The 20,006-nt window shown below is 42.6% G+C and overlaps 2 protein-coding genes across 3 annotated transcripts in view; one reads left to right on the top strand and one right to left on the bottom strand.

The window, feature by feature from the left end:
* Lrr47 (Leucine-rich repeat 47) overlaps positions 1-2,529 on the bottom strand; it is a 31,257-nt gene extending 28,728 nt beyond the window's left edge. The window contains exon 1 of one of the 2 annotated variants that reach the window (XR_012830038.1): positions 2,136-2,529. Coding sequence is in view for 1 of the 2 variants with exons in the window: in XM_075701959.1 (XP_075558074.1) it covers positions 2,136-2,321 (186 nt within the window). In the remaining variant the exon portion in view is untranslated. The remainder of the gene's footprint in view (positions 1-2,135) is intronic. The other variant, XM_075701959.1, reaches the window with a different exon arrangement.
* A 658-nt stretch (positions 2,530-3,187) lies between these two features.
* Positions 3,188-20,006, top strand: part of mh (DNA-dependent metalloprotease SPRTN) — a 33,170-nt gene continuing 16,351 nt past the window's right edge. The window contains exons 1-4 of the mRNA XM_075701947.1: positions 3,188-3,530; positions 9,547-9,707; positions 17,424-17,532; positions 19,905-19,949. Of these exons, the coding sequence (XP_075558062.1) occupies positions 3,372-3,530; positions 9,547-9,707; positions 17,424-17,532; positions 19,905-19,949 (474 nt within the window). The 5' untranslated portion in view covers positions 3,188-3,371. The remainder of the gene's footprint in view (positions 3,531-9,546; positions 9,708-17,423; positions 17,533-19,904; positions 19,950-20,006) is intronic.

The following is a 20,006-nucleotide window of genomic DNA, read 5'->3' as shown; positions in this document are numbered from 1 at the left end:
ATATACACCATTAGCCAGGTTATACTCATTAACATTGCACCTTCTTAGAAATTTGCAGAAGTACCAACATAAAAATTTTATGCTGGCTCTTCAGATAACTTTTTACTATGCATTTATGTAAATTATCAAAACACATATTTCACATGTGTTCTCAGAATATGAAAAACAAGAAAAAAGAGCAAGAATTTAGGTGGCCATGTCCCATAACACAAGGCTTGGCTTTCCAGTAAAGTATTTTCAGGCAGAGTATAACCACGTGAAAAGGTCTTGTTTCTAAGGGTGCAGGTAAAAAAAAAAAAAAAAGGAAAGTGAATCGTCTCTCTATGCCAAATGACTGCATAAATTGGCATTTCACACCTGTTCAACAGGGCCAGAACAAAATGTATAAAGCTGGCATTTTACACCCATGCAGCAGGGCTGGAACAAAACACATAAATCAAGCCACTAGAGATGCTGCCATGTCCACTTGCAGAAAAAATGCCCAAAAGAACTAACAGACTTTAATGCAAGAATCCATGTTTTTTGTAGGAGCGCTTGTACAAGAGTTACCAATGAAAGAAAAGGAAAGACAATTGAATGAATCAAGTGGTGGTCATGGCAGTTAACATCATTCATGCAAGACTGTTGTGCAAAATGGTGACATATTGGTTGTGTCTCTGCTCTTAACCAGGCATATCAGGCCGGTGATTCTCACAGACTACAATATAATCTGTTCAATTTGCCACATTGCCACCCACCATACCTATTAGACTGGTTGAGCTAATGGCAGTACTGTATTTTGCCATGCCAGAAATGTTCAAATTGTACAATTTATGGCAAGGAAGCGATTTTGAACAATCTAGGTCCTCACAATGAATTTACAAACCCTTGAGAACTTTAAAGCTGAGCATATCACTAAGAAAATTTTAGATTTAGCTGCATTTATATGTGAATTTTATGCAAGCTTAACTTCACTTTCCAAAGTACTTCCATATTTAAATAAATAAATAACAAAAAACAAAAAAAAACTTTTTGATTCATTTTCAAGCAATAACTTGAAATACAAGTTCTTTTAAAGTTGAATTCAACTGTAAAATGTTTTTTAAGCAAAGTGACGAAATGTGCTAGTTAGTGCATGTTTCTTGTTTATGTGCCATGTTTTAATACAACTTATGAAAAATTACGGAATGGACGCAACATTAATGAACTTTATTGATGAATGACAAGAATGAGCAAATGGACCCTTCAAAGCGCAGAACATTGTCTCATCACGTTTATTCTGTCATCCATCCTGATCTCACAAGTGTCTTAATATAGCACAGACAGACATGAAATTATACTGTACATTTTCGTAGCTTTTAATGCAAGTTATACTGCAATAAGATGCATTTTTCATTTATTTTGCAGACATTGTGACCACTGCGATTTGTGCACTAAACTACTCATCAATGGAACAAATTATACATTGTTGCAAGAAAACGTACAATGCAAGCGCTTCCATGCCAAAAGCATTATGATTCTGGCAATTTCGCAACTGCGTGCTCACAGAGCATTATACAGAACTTCGCATGAACGTACTAAATCGAAACCATCAAAGGTTGTAAGGCTAGGTTTCTTCTAGCGAGTCTGCATCAAAGTTCAACTAATCTACAATACATTACTGTACTAATCGAATGCTTTGTCGAAAAAGAAACATACAAAAAGTAAGTAGGTTGCTCATAAACAACTTAAGTGCACTGCTGGATAATCCAAGATCGTACGTCAATGCATGCACTAGCTTTCTTTACAAAAATACAACGACACCTGAATAAAGTGTAAACTTATTCGCGAAATGATGAAGCGGAGATACTCTTTCTAAAAAATCGTAACTTGCAACATTAAGCTTCAGTTGCTACTGCTAGCACTGACACTAACTTAAGAAGGAAAAACAGCGTATCCTGAGAGGGAAACTATCGTGCGAGTATCACCACAGACATGATAATGTGCTACATGATAGTGTGTTAGAACATGACAGTATGCTAGTTCTGTACCTCTTCTCTGCGGTTGTGCTACTCACGTAGTTCGTTCTATGTACAAAAGTGACAAGAAAGTTGGAAATGCTCTAAAGCACTACGTTCCTAAAACGACATATAAACAATTACTGAGCGCAAATTTACCTTATACTTAGTTCCTGCTGGGTTCCTTGGAGTGCACAGTAGCAAATATGTGCTCGTTTTCTGCAGCTCTGTTTCTCCTGGCTTGCGACACAACGTGATAATTGTGAACGCAGCTTTTTTCTTCGATGTAGCTCTCGAAGGCTGGTACTCCCGATAACAGATTTCTGTATCGCATGCTAACCTCATCTTCAGCAAAATATTCGTGGATAGTGGACTCTGTACGATAAATATATCGCCGTTTTTTGACCACTTCTATGCACACGTGCTCCTTGAAGAATCATGCATCAACCGACAGCCCGCACGAGCTGGAAGCCCTGTAGACTCGCGCCATTTTTTTTCTTTTTCGCGCACTTCTGTCAGAACAATGCCCATGACAATGCCTCTTTCGCTAGATGGCTGCCGCGTAGCTCGTTTTCCCATCGGAGCGGAGGTTCCCGTGGTTCAGGCTAGTCGCGGAGAGACGGCGCTCGCTGCCGACCCTACTTCCTTCTGAGGAGGAAGTGACGATTAAGTGAGACCGCGGGTTTTGCCTCCGGGATTGCAACAGACGCCGTTATAATCTCGGAGGCACTAGGACGTGCACGGCCGGACTCGACTCACTCGCTCCTCCGCGCTGGCGGAGAGCATAGAGTTTCCTACAAAATTAATTTTGTAGGAAACTCTATGGCGGAGAGAGTCGAGTCCGGCCGTGGAACGTGGTTCATTTTTGGAGCAGCCGCCGCGACTAGCGCTCGCCGCCGACCCTCGTGAAGAGGAGAAAAGAGGAGAGGGGTCAGAACCAGCTTCTCGGCTCACGCAGCAGGCAACGTCTTTAGCGGCAGGCCTGGGCAGGCATAGAGTTTCTCACTACATAGTGAGAAACTCTATGTGGGCAGGCATCTATGAAACACGCTTCTTCCACCGCGGGCAGAAAGTTTACAAAATATAGCGCAAGTTTCTCATGAGCAGTAGTTTAACTAAGTTATCAAACACACCAGTTATATTTTTTTTATGTTGAATAATTTAGTTTATGCTATCAACTGACTGCGTTTGTTTCTAAAAGCTGTTCACGAAGGTCTGACTTGTACTGCTTGTACTACTTGTACTACACTGCGGTTTAATGAAGATGTCGCTGGTGTGGCCAATGTTGGTGCGCGGTGCGCTGACACTTGTGGATGGGTGCTCAATCAGTGGGGATATGTTGAACGAGCTGCGAGCATGTAGCTGCCGGTGAAACTTGCACATCATATTCGGCAAATGTTGACTGCAAACGCTGCAATGGCCATCGCTGACGAAGACGAAGATTTTCGTATGGCGTTGGAGCTTCAGCTACAGATTAACGAAGACAATGAGTATCGCCAGAGTTTACAAAAATGGGATGACCCGAGCACAAAGGAACCAGTGGAAAAATCTGTGGTACGAGTAACTTATAACTAACAGTCTAGCATATGAAGATAAATGTACTTCAGCAGCGCTTGAAAAATCGATGTAGCTGATGTAGGCTTGGTTACGGTTTGGTTCGTCTGCCATGTCGGAAGCGCGCCAAAAGTCAAGTCTATCTAAACTTGAAAATAATACTTTATTTCTCTGTTGGCTATCGCACAGCTTGTGTAGAAAATAACTTTTACCGATGTTTCATTTGTTTCGAAGGACACTTGTCACAGGCAACGTAGTTATTTAAAATGCCCAAGCGGCTATTCGCATCTTATCATCCAGAGCACGCAGTGCTGGATGTCAGATCCTGGTGTTCAGCGTAAATGTGCGTGAAATACTCGATGAGAACTTGGCAAAGTTTTGTAACATATTTGGCATGTAAAACACAAACAGTCAAGCACGGGCGTTTTATATGCAAATGCAAATCGTGACAAAACGTTCTGCCTGTTCATTCGTGTGGCCATTTGCATAATGAAAACAGCGTGTCCGATAAAATGTGGTGAAGTGGAGCAGAATCTTAGTTCCTCATGTAATACTAAAAAGAAAAGGCTATAATGGCAACGCAGGTAATGTGTCCGCCTTCCTGTAAAAGACCTAATGCCTTAAGTGCAGGAGTTGGCTGTAGAAGTAGGCTGGTTGGTGAATGCTGGAGGAAATGAACAGTGTAGGAGACGGGGCGTAGTGTAGACGACAGGCTGTCTTCTGCACTGTTCGATTCCCTTCAGCAGGTGCACTTTGCAGTAATTTAGCAACAGCGTGGCATTAGCTTTTGTATAGTCCGATATGTCTGACGTCCTGTTTTCATTTTAATTTAGGGCCTCTCACGATAATTGTGTGTTTTAGTTGCATTTCACGTCTTTGCAGGTCTCAAGTCCAATGTAGAGTCAATTTATTGAATGTTTTGCCCGCCGTGGTGTAGTGGCTATGGCGTTGCGCCACTTAGCCCGAGGGCGCGGGATCGAATCTCGGCCGCGCTTGCCGCATTTCGATGGGGGTGAAATGCAAAAAACGCCCGTGTACCGACCGTGCATTGGGTGCACGTTAAAGAACGCCAGGTGGTCAAAATTTATCCCGAGGCCCCCCGCTACGCCGGGCCTCATAATCAAATCGTGGTTTTTGCACGTGAAACTCCAGAATTTTTCTTATTGAATGTTGTAGAGCTTTGTGAACAAATGCCCATGTTCATGACTCGTTTCAGTTCCTGAATGTGTTTCCGGTTTAAGTGAAGCGCACCCAAGAAATAGTATTTTAATTAGTGCATCATAATCGTGGGAGCTTTTCACATTTCACAAAAGAGCAATGCTGAAAACATTCAATACCGATAGCCTTTGAGAAATGAAATAAAAAATAAATAAAAGCTAGAGAAGCATGGGAGGGACATGTCATGCCTTGCCAGTGTTTGTACTTTATCCCCATGTGCCTTCTATTTTACTTTGCTTCCCATTTCCATGGTGACTGCCCTGCGATGTAACAAGCAATTAATTCTAAAAAGATCCTTTTCACCCATCTTCACTGTCTTAAGCAGCACAGCATGGCTATTGTAATGGGCACACACTACTTTAAATGTACTTATTATACTGACTCGTGACACATACACATCAGTGACAAATTCTAACTCATAATATTTATACTTGCTCAATCCTTTTTCTTCTTGCATGTAGGCAAAAGTTACGAAGAAGTTGAAACAAGCTTTTATGTTGCCAATGGCAGCACTCATTGATATCACTTAGCACACTGGTGCTTTGGAGCTGTGTGGTGTATGTAGCCCAACATGCATATGTGTCATTCCATTGTTGTACATCACTGCTGCCAGGTTCACTGTGCAGGTCAAGATGCAGTGAACCAAACAGCAGTCCTTTCGTTGGTAGCTATCTATTATTGCACTTGCACCTTTTGTGCTTTCCTGTGGAATGAGATTGCAGGTTATGTAGGTCAATTCAGTTTTAGTTCTAAATCCTCTAGGAGGGCTACAGCAAGGGCATGCACAATGTGACAGTGATGGTAAGAAAACTTCATGATTAAGAAAAATATGACCTGTTGAATTCATATTCAAATTGTGAGCGAGAAGAAAAAGCTTGGTGTGATCTACTTGCTAAGCCATGAGAAAAATGCAAATGTTGCCCAGAAAGGTTGTGATGTGTATAAGCATAAGCTTAGAATTATTTTGGTTTTGGTATGGAAGAGAGCAAGGATCCTCTGCATCACTTGTCTAGTAACTTGACATGTGTGCTCTGCTATTGTCCTTGCTCTCTTGGGCTTGTATATGCATGCAAAGGTGAAACTAAGTTTCAGCTGTTCTATAATTGTAGTTAAAATAATTCAGTGATTGTAAATATTGTAAGATTTAACTACAGGAGTTTTTGCAATGCACATCATTCAATTAGTCTGCCCTAGATATGCTGAAAATGAAGTGTGTAGGCGAAAGATATTGCAATAAACTTTCAGGTGTTTCACCCATAGCGAGTGGAACGTTGCTGGGTTTTTGGAAAATGCAAGCATTTGTACACACATTGTCTTATGTACAGCCTGTCCGCTGTCGCTTTAGTGGCGATACCTAGTGTACATACATTATTGCAGAGGAACCTTAGTTCTAACATAATTTGTATGTTGCTACTGGGAACCTAAATTACTTCACTCTATTGTACTGCATTGGTTAATATGCTGTTCTTCATGTTGTGGTTGATGGAACGTTTCAAATTCTCCATGCCCTGCTGGAGAAAAATTTGTTGTCTTTGGAGACGCCACTAGTTACTAGTTTGTTTTCAAGCGAAGCTTGTATTGCCTCACTTGTGTGAGCATTAGTATTGGGGTTGCCGTACGAAAAAACTCAAGCCGCGTGAAAATAAAATTGCTTGTCGAGCTGCGGATTCAAGCCACCGACCTCCGGGTTGCAAGACCACCACGCTAACCGATTCAGTCACTGCCAGTTCATCATATGCGCCATTTAAAGCGTAGTTTTACATGCATGAAGAAGTAGACGCAGCACAACGTGCGAGCCAATCACCGGCATCCCCTCCCTCCTGAGGAGGGAAAGGGTGTGATCGCGTGGTCGCTCGCCTCGTGTGCCTGCCAGTTCAGGCCCAGCAGTCAGATAGGGAGGCCGCGTTTGGTTCATTCTGCCGAAGAGCAGACTGTTGAAGGAATGGGAGTGGGCCGCGTGTCGTGAATTTGGCCGAAAAAGAGGCAGTGTTTAATGAACACCGCAAGGAACTCTCTCGAGAAAGGGCTCGTCATTGACGTGCCGACCTCGCCTTGAGGAAGTGCGAAGCCGAGGTGTTATGACAACAAAGAGCTGCGGATCCCGAGCTTCACTTGCACCCCTCTTCACGGTAGTGGAAGAGCGGTCAATTTTTTTTAATGGTCAACATTTTCAAGTTTTTCCGGGCTAGGGTTATTCAAACCTGCCAGCATACTGAAATCAATTTCTTTGTGTGAGCATGCCCATGATTTGTGGTTTTAAATATTAGACCCAAGCTTTATCTGTTTTGTTTAGGGCACTGAACGAACTTTCAAGCAGCTTAGCATTTTCAATCTACGTGCTTCTTTATATGTACAGTGTGTTGTGACTGTACTGGATGAAATGGGTGCTGCAACATCACTCGACCTTTTTCTGTGTCTGAGTTTCTGATATCTCATCTTACTCGTGACATCACCATGTGCCTCAACCATCATCATGTATGGAAGCCAGTATTGGTGGGGTTGTTTGATTCATTGAGCAGAGCACAATCACCGGCTTGTTAGCTTCTCCACTGATGTAACGCACACACGAGTAATATTTAATCAAACTTCTGTCTACATATGGCTACTTACGCCTATTGCGCATGCCTTCATATCCCTTCTGGTACTGCTAATTGCCCTACCTCTATCAGTTTAGTGGGAGGGAAAAAAAATACATTTAAGTATTTACTCTTGACTGGTCAAGTATTGTGTGCTGCACTGGACCTGGGAAAATGCATTGTAAATGATGAAACAAAAGAAACAGTGAAAGGAAAGGTTCCAATGGTTCATCATTTGCTGTTGTCGTAGGTCAGCAGACCCGCGAGTTGACTCACTTGAACTTGGACACAAAGGAGTCTGAGAACATACTAGTGGTTGTTGAGTGAGCTCAAGTGGGTGTGAGGTTAAGTGAATCAGAAAAGGTGCGATTCTGGGTGTGAAAGCCCCATGAGTGTTTGAGTGGGCATGAGCGAAGTCTATGAGTTAATAACCTTTATTTAGCTTAGGGCCAACTATGATTTCCCTATCCAAGTACATGTAAAATGCTTTTATGAGACAACCGCTGAGCCACTGTGAATGAAATTTGTTGCATTAAAGAACGTTAATTTCTAGTGACTGTAGGAAATAAAATTTTGATATAAGGCATGGAATTTTTCACAGAAACTGCCAAAAACGATTAAGTTACAAACATAAACTTAAGAACAAAGTTTACAAATCCATAACTCTGCACCAAGAACAGATATTGCAGTTCTCTAAACTGCATTCAAAGTGGACGCATTTGATATATAAATTTACAGCTTATGTGAAATTACGATGTTTACAAAGGTTTTGAAGTCCTACACACAAATGAGTGTATAATATATAAATTTTATCCTCTTTAGATTATTGTTAGGTGTAGTTTACAGAATTATATAGATTTTTATTGCTACGTTAGCGTTGCAAACATTGTGGTTCTATAATATTTTACAATTTTGAACAATATTTATTTCAAAATTAATGGCCTAAATGAAAAATAGGCTACCTAGTCGCTAGATTTTGATTTTTTTTAATTCGGTACAGTGGTTGCTGAAAAATTGTTCACATGTACTTAGATAGTAGCCGCTGAGCTAAAGTTTCCTCGTAGTGTGCTCTCGGTAAAAATATATTTTGTGGACAATTTTTCTGAATATTATTTTGCTGACCTGTCTTATCTAATCGATAAAAACAACTTTGTGTTCTGTTATTACTGTGCTACTAAGATCAAACTAATGATACTATTGTAGCGGCGCGACTATCATCTCCAGAGCCGGCAAAGAAGACGAGGGCTCACGTGCAGGTAGCACAAGAATAGAACACGCTAGCGTGCTCTGCGTATTCTATTCTCGTGCTACCTGCATGCGAGTCCTTTACTTCTTCGCCTGCTTTGGAGGCGATAGTCATGCAGCTACACCATCATGTGGTATTGTATGTTCGTGTTGTTAATATTCGTTTTAAAGGCTGAGATCGTAACCTTGTTTTGCCCTACAACCAAGTCTTGTGTAGCCTGTGAGACTATAGCTGTGTTACCCGCCGTGGTGGCATAATGGGTTTGGCAATGCGCTGCTAAGCCTGAGCTCGCAGGATCAAATCCTGGCTGCAGCAACAACATTTTGATGGGGTTGAAATGCAAAAACGCCACCCGTATAGCATGAATTGGGTGAACATTAAAGAACCCTATCTGGTCTAAATTAATCTGGAGTCCCCAACTATGGTGCGCCTCATAATCATATTGTGGTTTTGGCACGTAAAACCTCATAATTTCATTTTAATTTTTGATAGCTGTGTTTATACATCATCAAGAAATCTTGCACTATGACATGGAATGCAGTTAATGTGCGCAAAGTCCCACACTAGGACTTTTATTATTTCACCAGTGCAATCCATACAATTATGTGCTGTCCCAAGGAGTCCATTGCAGGAACTCTTGTAACTGCAGCTCATCATGGTAGCATGTTACGTTTGAAGGTTGGAATTGTTCTTTAGAGTCTGTAAAATCTACAAAAATTCAAACATGTCATGGTTTATGTTTGTGTGTTTTTGTTCTTGCTTGTGTATATGGACATGCTAGGCAAAAATATTAATTTTTAAATTTTTTAGGCCTTATTTATTTATTTATTTATTTATTTATTTATTTCGAGTACTGAAAGCACATTCATGCTCTTGCTCTTTGTGGCGTAGTGTAGTAATCGCAACATTGCCAGTGCTTTGGTCATATTATTAGAATTGTTGGGCACAGACTGACTTGCCTGCATTGTGTTTGCAGGTGTCCTACTCGTCACGGAGTGACCTCTCAGTGGTAGATGCCTTTTGGGAACTCAATGATCCCAACCCAGATGTGCACAGCCTCTTCGTTGAATTTAATAAGGCCTTCTTCTTTGGAAAGCTGAACGGGGTTGAAGTGCGCTGGAGCCCACGCATGACCTTGTGAGCATACAGATGCATTTTTAATCTTTATATAAAACACTCTAGAGCATGCATCTCACAATGCAATTAGCGTAAATGAACCTTTTGTTCTTTCCCCAGCTGATAGTATCCATGGTAGTATTAGTTTTTGATTATAATCCAATTGAGTGAAATATTATTTTAAAGTAGTAAGAGAAGTTACTTTAAAATATTGGCCAGGAGGTTGACATGCGGTTGCATATTGGCCAGGAGGTTGACAATGTGCTGAAATTGCTTTGCAGCCCAGACACAAGTTTACATACTTATCTGTTGCGTAGGCAGGGTAACCTTGGCATAAGGATCCGAAAGGCACATGCTGCAGGGCAGCAATGAACTGTATTCATTTGGGCAAAACTTTTCTCACTTATTTTTAATCAGCCTTGTTGCTCTCTTTGTACAGATAAGCCTTACTACTTTGTTACCATGGCAAATGGCTAGCAAAATGTGCCAATGGCAGAACCAATCTATTAGCATTGAGGCAGTGTAGCGACACACAGTATTGGCCACCACAGAGACATGTCATGTACAGTGAAACCTCGTTATACCGTAGTTGGCCGGAGCTCAGAAAAAGTACGTACTAAACGGTAGTACTGTTTAACCGAAATAACATGAGATCGCCCACTTACCTGTCGAAAGCGAAACACGGAACTTGGAGAGAGTGCGACGAAAGGGGAAAAAAACATGCAGTATTTATTCACTTTGCGCGACAAAAATGTTATTTTCGTTTGATGCCGCGGCGGCCTAGCACGACGACAGCGGCCTCAAATGTAAAGAAGCTGCGTGCGAGATTTTCAGCCAGCCCCCTCTTCTTGGCAAACACTTGCATGGCAGATTCCTCGTTGGCGTTACGTATTCTCCGTGCACGCGCGCAGTAGTGCTGCAGAAGTCCTGGGGTGCAGTGGCGTAGCAACCGGGGGGGCCAGGGGGCCGTGGGCCCCGGGTGCAAGGGGCCAATAGGGGGGGAGGAGATGGGGGTCATATACGTCTGAAGACACCCCGCTTTCCGCCGGCTTGCCTGGGCGCAAATGGCAAAGAATGCTCCAGTATCCAGTAGCCCGAGCTCATGTACCCGATGCGTTGCGCCGCAGAATTGTCGGCTGCAGCTCTATCAACACTCCACGAAATAATTGCACGAATGTGCGGGCTAAAAAATTTACTTCGCAAAATGGTCGCTGAACTGCTCGCCTTGGTGGAACGTTTCATGTGGGGTGCGCTTGTGCTGTGCATTCATGCTGGGAGCAGGCATCGCTAAACATACAGTCAGGCGTTATAAGGCGTTGAGGTTCTTGGGTCTCTCTTCCGTTCCGAACGCGCAGCGAAGACGAACAAAGACAGCAGCGAGAGGGCGTTCAACGAGCACGCCCGGCGCTCGCGTTTACGGTGAAGCGTTTGTTGAGAGCGACATTGCATAAGTGCGGCCGGGAAAAGTCGCGAATGGGATTCACTGGATCGTCTTCAGACTTGGTGCCTGGAGTTTCTGGAATTTATCGCCAAATAGAACTTCTTACTTACTTACTGTTATCTTTCGCTTTTTCCTCACGATCTGCGTGTCAGTTGCATCATGCGAAAGGAACTTTTCCAAGTTAAAGTTGATCAAGACGTCTCTGCACTTCACCACGAGTGATGAAATACTGTCAAGCTTGGCGATACTGACCATAGAAAAAGAGCACGTAAGAAATATATAAACTTTACTACTGTAATTAATGAGTTTGCAGAAGCGAAGTGTCGGACAAAGAACTTCAGAAGAAAATGTGTCCTTACCGGTCACTACTTTAGTGCAAAAGGCTTGATGTCCCACCATGGTTCGTGCATGGGCAATATGTATACCATGTTCTATTTATCAATTTGGAATCGTTGTATTCATTCTTTATCAGTTTCGCGATGTTCAATAAAATATATTTCTCCTAGTCCTAGCTAACCGTTTTTTATCATTTTGTTGTTGTGTGACTTCATGTCACAAGTGCAGTGTCTGTGTCAGCTACACGGAATTTTATAAAAAATAGATTAATTTTGTAAAAATATTTCCCGATATCCTATGATGTTAGGTGTCTTTGTGATTACTAGGAACTCGGTAGCGTGAAAAATATGGCAGATACGTTATAACCATATCCTGAATAATCCTTTAATTGGTACTTGTAGATGAAGCACTTCAATTGGAGAATCAAGTACTCAAAGTCATATTATTAACTCAAGAAAAACTTCTTAAACAAAATCATTTTGGGTGCTACAGCCTACACTACTTTGGCACTGCGGGCGGCGCCCAGTATGGCAGCAGCGACAGAAATATTAAATAGTGGACCAGTGACGTTGATTCCTCAATCATCTCCATTGCGAGTGCAGACCAACAGAAGTGCAAGCTTTCGCTGGCACGGGCTTCGTCACGGCCTTTCTTTTTTTTTTTATGGTGACGCCAAGAATCGACGCGAAGCGTGCTCTATTCTGTTCCCAATCTTGTGGTGGTACCGCAGCTCGGAAAATAATGTTTGTCCATATAGCAACAAATAAAAACAAGTCTTTATTGATCAGAATAAAGAGAACTCGCAATTGTCATAGCATTGGCGCCCGCGCCGCAGGGAGGCAGGTGGCATTTTCGAATAGGTTGGGGACATCAGCGTCACTGACACACAATTTAATTTTAGTTTTCGTTCAGGGCTTCCCACAGCCAAAATACTGCGCGCTATAGTACCTGCGACGATTTTTGTGAAGTTGTTGTAGGGCAAGATATGAATGTCGGGCTTCAATTTTGCAAATGTAATATTGCCGCTAAAATTGGTAATTAAAACTTTAAAAAGATATTTCTTGTTGCCTGTGACGTGAGCCATATTTTCCACGATGCCGCATTTGTATTGGCTGCCAAGCCTTACAGTCTGACAGAAGATGTGCACATGCGCTTATCACAAGTTATCAGTGCAGCACCCTGTGTTATTTGGCGCAGAAAAAACAGCATGTATACCTGCTGCATTCGCGATCTCTGAGAAAGAAAGCGAAGGAGAGGGGGACCAAGGGGACGTGCGCGGTATCCAAGGTGGCTGTAGTGGTGCAGAAACCCGCAAATTGCCGACATCCTCGCCTTCCTCGACTACACCCGGGGGGGGGGGGGTTGACGGAAGACCTATGGGCCCCGGGTGCAACACCACCTAGCTATGCCACTGCCGGGGTGCCTTTTTCAGTGCTGCAGAAGTCCCGGCCACCCCGTTGAAGCTACTACACCGGGTGCTGTTCTCGTTGAGACTATTGCATTCATGAGGCTGATGTAACGCGCAGCTTCTGCCACTGTCGGGCCTGAATCGCCCGTGCTGTCGCTTTCCCTGTCATCCTCATCACTGTCGCTAGTCGACACTTCGGCAACAGCAGAGGCAACAATGGCGAAAAGTCGAACCTCGTAGCCGACATCTCTTCGCAGTCGCAGCAGCGCTGCTGAGCAACTTCGCATTCCAAATGCCACACACAGTAGTCAACAGTAGATCCCTTTCGTGTGCCAGCGCTGAATTCCTCGTGTCACGTTCGACAGCATGGACGATCTCTAATTTTTCTTCTGTGCTGAGCACCCGGCGCCTTTTTTTATCCGAGCTTCGGCATGACGCGAGTCCTTGCTTGCACGACGCCACAGCGCTCTCTGGCACGGCGCCGAAATAATGTTGATGTTGATGTGGCTTCACGCACAAACGCACAGGGCGCTTGGAGGCCGTTGTTCCGATCTCTGAGGCTTGTTGTTCTGCCGGGCCACCCGATGGAGACGATGCACCGCCGTGTTTGCACGACGAAAAGTGGAAACGCTACGTTTTAACTGATGCGTACGCAATAAGCTGATACAGTTTATGCGGATACAAAACACATTATGTTCAGTGGCCGCTGAGTCGGGGATTTTACTTTTAAAACGAAACTACTGTTTAAGTGGGTACGGTTTAACGAGGTTTTACTGTATTAGGAATGTATGCAGGCGAGCTCCTCTCTTGTGCTTCCCTCTGGAAGAGACCACCGCCTTTTTGGGGCAGCTGCCCTGCCATCTGCCAGCCATCTATTTAGCTCAGATGGTAGAGCGGCTGCCCCGGAAAGGCGGTGGTCCCGGGTTCGAATCCCGGGTCAGGACAAATTTTCTTCAACTGCGAGGCTTTTCTTTCGAGGAACCCATATTGGTTTCCTTTGTAGCAATTGCTACGATTGGGTGGGTGTCTTATTCTCCCTTTATTAATTACTTCTCTCCACCTTGTGGGTTTCTGCTGAACTATTACACCAAACTCTTGCCTTTGCTTCGAGTTTTTGAGTAATTCAACTTTGTCCGGCCATCTGCTAGCTGCCTGGTTACGTTAGACGGTAGAGCGGCTGCCCCAGAAAGGCGGTGGTCCTGGGTTCGAGTCCATAACCAGGACAAATTTTTCTTCAACTTCAAGGCTTTTCTTTCGAGGAACCCGTATGGTTTTCCTTTGCAGAAATTGCTACAATTGGGTCAGTGTCTCCTTTTCCCTTTATTAATTACTTCTCTCCACCTTGTGGGCTTCCGCCGAACTATTAGACCAATTCTCGAAGTCATGTGTCACTACGAGCAACGTCACAGCAGTACGATGTACGTAGGCGCACTTGTGTGATATATGTCGACTCTCTGGCAATAAGCGCGGTGCCCGCAAGGAGAAGGGCAACGGCGTTTAGCAATGTGATACTTAGCAGACATGAGCATTAGTGAGCATTGTATGCATGGCGCTTGTCAGCTCAAAATTGCCAGACCTGGTGCGGGGCCCTTTAAAGAAACACGCTTGAAGATACAATTATAGGACCTACGGTGTTTGGTCGTCAGCGTTCTGACAACCAAACATTGTAGTCTTAAAATCATATCTTGCACCATGGTTTTTAAATATTTTTTTTGTTGAACATCTTGGCTAACATTAGCTGGGAAACCCTATGTGTTCAGAAAAAATTGTCTAAATATACATGAGCAGATTCTTTTTTTTTTTTCGTTGAAGATTGGCCACATACCTAGTATCACAAGTTGGTTCAGTGGTTCGTTTCGAACCTGGTTCTCTTGGCACAGCAGCCCAATGCTCTACCCATTAGACCATGGACTACCCAGTGACCCAAGTTGGTGGGAAAATGGTTAGACAGACAGACAGACAGACACACACACACACACACACACACACACACACACACACACACACACACACACACACACACACACACACACACATATACATACATACATACTTGAAAATATGTGAAGTATCCTAAGAATGGGGGGGGGGTAACCATACTAAAGTTTAACAAATGCCAGCTGTAAGGAGCAAAAAGATATTAAAGAATCCTCAACCAAAAATCTCCTGCACCTTCCGCAGGAGAAGCAAGAAGGTGCTTAAGGCATGTTCAGGTTAAGTATGACGACAACTATACCGGCTGGTCCACTCTCAAGGTGAACAAGCGAGCGCGTGGTTGCACTCGGAGGTGCAGCCAACGCGGCTATGCGTTGCAGCAAACCTGCGCAGATGCAGCGATTCCTAGAGCTTACAACTTTGTGTCGTCTTCTACACTGTTCATCCATGTTCTACACTGCCCGGCCTGCATTTCATTTAGGTGAACTTTGCTTGCACGAGCATGTTACAAAACCAGGCATCACATGTAGGCAGCCGGCAGGTTCCACACCCTGTGCCCAATGAACTGCATCGACACCAGGAAGCTATTCTTTCTTGATGCAGAAGGATTTGGCTTCTTTTGCTAACTGCTTGGGATAACGAGAAGCGCCACACTGTTTTTACCTGGCCCAAATAGTTACTTGCATTGACGCAGTTACTTGGGCTGAAGGGGATGAAACCTCTGGCCTTTTATGTGAAGCACACAAATGCAAGCTTGGCTTCCCTGCAATAGCAGTATGCTACTGAAGGTGAAGGTCTCTTCATAGTAATGCAGGTTTGGTGCAGACACAATGGAGCCACGCCATTAGGTACTCTGCAGAGCACAGCCACATGCTCGCATTTTCATCTTAAGAGTGTACAAGCCTGTACATTGGCTCACCTTTTGAGATGGCACACTGAATGCTAGTAGTATGCTGGTTGCAGAATAGGGAAAGAGGCGCATCTGGATTCCGACCATATTTTATGCATCGAAAAAAATTTATTTAAAGCCTCATGTTTCTGCCTCAATTTTTAACATAGCTAAATGGAGAGGCTAGATGAACTGTGACCATTGTCATGATCTATTAGTGCAGTGTCTTAGTCTTTAGTATTAATAGTTACTTGTATGGTTGTTGCCATCTAGCTGAGCTGTTATTTATTTTAACAGCGAGAGCTGGATCACATCAGATCTTTGGGTAATATCGTTAGCATTTCGTACATTGCCATCTTTTTGCTTGTCTGCCTTATTTAAGGAAATGTGCCTTGCTGCTCAGATAGGTTCTGATTTCTTTTTTTTTTTTTGCCATTGAGTTACTATTAATATATAGCCTTTCCATGCAAAGTTCTTGAATTTTCTTTTAATTATTTCATGTCTTAATCTATTTGTAGATAAGAACCCGTATGAGGCAGCTAGTATAGTCGACTTCTGTTAATTCTTTCCTGACAAGACCAATGAAATTGATCTAATTATCTGGTAGGTCGAATTGACCAAGATGCAGAAAATATGTCAAAACACACCGGTGATTCATTTGGCATTATTTGCTTGATTCTAACCTGCCCCCAAATCAAATGCACACTCGCTTACTACGCGTCCAAAGTTAAAAAACTAATGAAGAGGTAACATTAAAACTCCTAAACAAAGTGGAAATCTAATGCAAACCTGATTTTTTCAGCAAAAAAAAAAAAAATAAAAGAACACGGGCAAGGGTCTAATATGTCCTGGTGTTAACAGCGCAAAACATAGACGGGACATGAGATGAGAAGACGACACCACAACCGCTGACTTTCAAACCACAAGTGCTGCCTAATATGTGTTGCATAGCAGCAGCCGGTTTTCTAAAGTCAGCTTCACTGCAATACAGCTGTGTTATGCGGCAACGCATATGAACGCTGCGAATGCAGTTGCTGGCTCAATAGAAGAAAAAAAGGGGCATTTCAGAATCGGTTAAATGCCGTAATAAGACATTGTGAGCTGCTGTTATTGCTTCATAATCTTCCTAGGGCAGGCCGAAAATAGGCATTTTTGACGGGAAATTTTTTTGACGTGTGTTCAAAGTATTCACGGTTCCCTAAACTCTGCCGAGACAGACGCTGCCAGTAAGGGGGTTGTGCATGCTGATTGATGAAGATAGAATTATTTGGCGAAGATCAATTTTGGGATTGAAGTAATGAAACTTGGGCCCATAGAAATGCATGGGCACCGGCCGGGACCTTCAGTAAGGATCAAATTAACCACAAAATCTAATTACCTGCAGTTGAATTAACGGAAGTTTATTGTACTGTTACATAGAACTAACTCCAAGAGAAAAATTTTTCTTTCAATGTTTGGAATGATCTTAAGTGGAATTTTAACCCACTTGCATCTACTGGGTGAAATTTGTTATCAAGTTTGCCAATGTTTCTAATGACTGCATGTGCCATGGAAAATCAGCTCTGCAGAATACTGCAAGGTGGAGGAAGTTTCATGAAAGTGACAAATTGACATCCACCTGGATTGTAGCACAAAGCTTGTAGCTTTGCTTGTAGGAATGGCACATATATTTGTACCAACTCCTACATTGACTGATGGCCTGACAGGTGAATTCTGTGTATTACTCAGATGTGCTGGGCTGTGTTGCTATGAAGGAAAAGGTGGCCTATGTTCTGTACGCCTCAGTGAACCACTTTTGAAGTTGCGGCCAAGGAAGGACCTCGTGGAAACCCTGCTTGTAAGTATCTTCAGCTGCTATTTTTTTTTTCTAAAGCAGGACATGCTTGCTGTGAAAAATTCCCTTCATATTTTGTTTGTTCAGGCAACTGTGTTCACAAATGAGGTTTGTGTACAAATTTAATATATCAGTATATCAAAGTTTTAATGTTTCTTATTGGTAGAAAGAATTTAAAAAAAATTGCTGGCCACCTTGTCGACAATGAGTTCTGATTGCCTTCTAGTTAATAGCTAAACAAGTCGAATTACTTGCGTGCTGGAATGAAAGGAAGCAAAACGCCATGTACTGTTTTATGCTTCGGGCTCATGGCTGTACATAGGAATAAAAATCGAAGCCGCTGGTTGGCCCAACACCATTTCAGTTTACTGAGCTGTTTGGTAATGTGCTGTGTAAGCATGCAATTTTTTAGCTGCAAACAAGTCTTTCTCTTAAACCTAAAAAATCTTTGCAATATAAAGAGTGGCTTGTTTATAAAGTGCAACACATTTGATAACAAATTTTTACAAAGACAAAACCAAACTGACGTGTTCTCGGAATGTCTACGTGGGCACCACTATAAAGGAGTGTCAGCACAAAAACATTTTTCTTGCTTTTCATTTTATCAGGTAGCTGTGAACTCCATAATTCAGGTATTTTGATACCAGGCATTGATTCCTCGAACATCATGTTTTGATGCCACCAGTTCAAGTACAGCATGGCTTCAAGCTTCAAACGGGCCCCATGGTTACAATACAGAACTAGGAGGCAGTGGTCATGTGGTGTCGCAACTACTGGCATATGTCTCAGTTAGGCCAATGCAGTGTCCACAGGGCGCATTATATCTGTGTCATTGAAACCCGGGCATGTGCTGCCAAAACAATGTTTTTTTTTCCTTTTTAACCCATGGCTTCTTTGCATTCAACATGGGATAAGCCTAGTCCTCTGCTGTAGCTTCTCTGGAAATTCCAAGTGGCCTTCTCTCCTTCATTATCTCGTTAGGTTCTCTACGCAGTCACGGTGTGGCCTTTGACCAATGCACTGGGTTGGCCGACTCATGGTTTGTGTTGCCGTGTGTCCACCACCACTGATTGTTCTGATATAACTAGTGGGCCTGTTTCAGTATTGATGACTTGCTGTACTTAACATGCATTTCGTCATTACTGCTGCCTGCTGCCAGCTGACATCAGGAGACAGCCAACTGGCAGCTCCAAAATGGATAAGGAGAACACTTCACTTTGAAAAAGGGGAAGCTAAATTCATGTTCTGCAAATGGGCTTCATGCAACATGTAGAGCTACACAACTTGGCAGAGATGTTCACAGCTCACACTGTACCCGTGGAATTTGTTTATTCACCAAGTTTAAGAAACATTTCACGGACACTTCAAGATTTGCTTTGCTGTCCCTTTTCATTTATTGATTGTTGGTCTTTTGCTTAATGCATTTTTTTTGTCTTGGTGGTGATGTTGAAAATAAGCAGCTGCCGTAAAAAGTTTCATTGTTAAGAGGTGTGTTTCCGGTGCATTGCAGGCTACCTGATCTTATTTCTGCATTCTGATAATGAAGATTTTCTGTGTGAGCTGCTCGTTTGTGTTTCTGCCTTTGCAGCTAACCTTTACAATTTGTCTATTTCAGTCAGCTACAGTACTAGTGACAGTACAACAAACAGGTTTCTGTCGCAGCATTCATGATGGTAGTACTATACTGTCCTGCACCTACTATACTCATGAACAGGCTTGCAGGGAAAGATTTTCTTTTCAACAGGTGTAGTGGCGCCACACTGCTTGTGTGGGGTGTGCCCTAGATAGCGCAGTCCCATCTGAGGCTGTATATTGCTTATGCAGACTGTGACTAGATTGCACACTCTGGGGCAAGATGTTGCACTGAGCAAAATTATATTTATATGCTAAATCATGTTGTTCTGGTAGGCTCGACTCTCTGAACCATTCTTAGCATTTTCTCAGTTGAAAAAGGAAGTCAAGCTCACCTATGTGAATTTTGTGCTTAAATCATAATGTTTAAGACGTCATTGTGGCGTTTTGAATTTCATAGCATTCTTTGCAATTTAAGTCATTTATATTTGTCAAGAAAAATGTTTCAAAGAAGTTACCAGATTGAGCCTTAGTGTATTTTTGAATGCAGTGGAGTGCTGTCTTTACAAAAAGCAATTAGCTAGCTTTAATATATTGTCAAAGTCTGTGACATCAAGGTACCTGTTTAGGAGTGTTTTCTAACATACCAAGGCCCTCCTCGCAGTAAGATTAATGGATTTGCAAGTCAATGAATGTGATCTGCCAGTGTCCATTTAAACAGAACAGCTTATACTACTTTATACCAGTATATTCTTACTTGATATATGTTACGTGTAATGATGTGTATTTTCTTTCTATTCTAGCATGAAATGATTCATGCCTACCTCTTTGTGACCCACAACAATAAGGTCTGTTTTCACTTCACTTTTTTTCCTTCATTATTTTATGCATTAGTGATATGCACT

Source organism: Dermacentor variabilis, chromosome 1, assembly GCF_050947875.1.
Source record: "Dermacentor variabilis isolate Ectoservices chromosome 1, ASM5094787v1, whole genome shotgun sequence".
NCBI classification, from domain to species: Eukaryota; Metazoa; Arthropoda; class Arachnida; order Ixodida; family Ixodidae; genus Dermacentor; species Dermacentor variabilis.
Note: the sequence above shows the minus strand (reverse complement) of the source record. Positions and strands in the feature narration are given on the sequence as shown.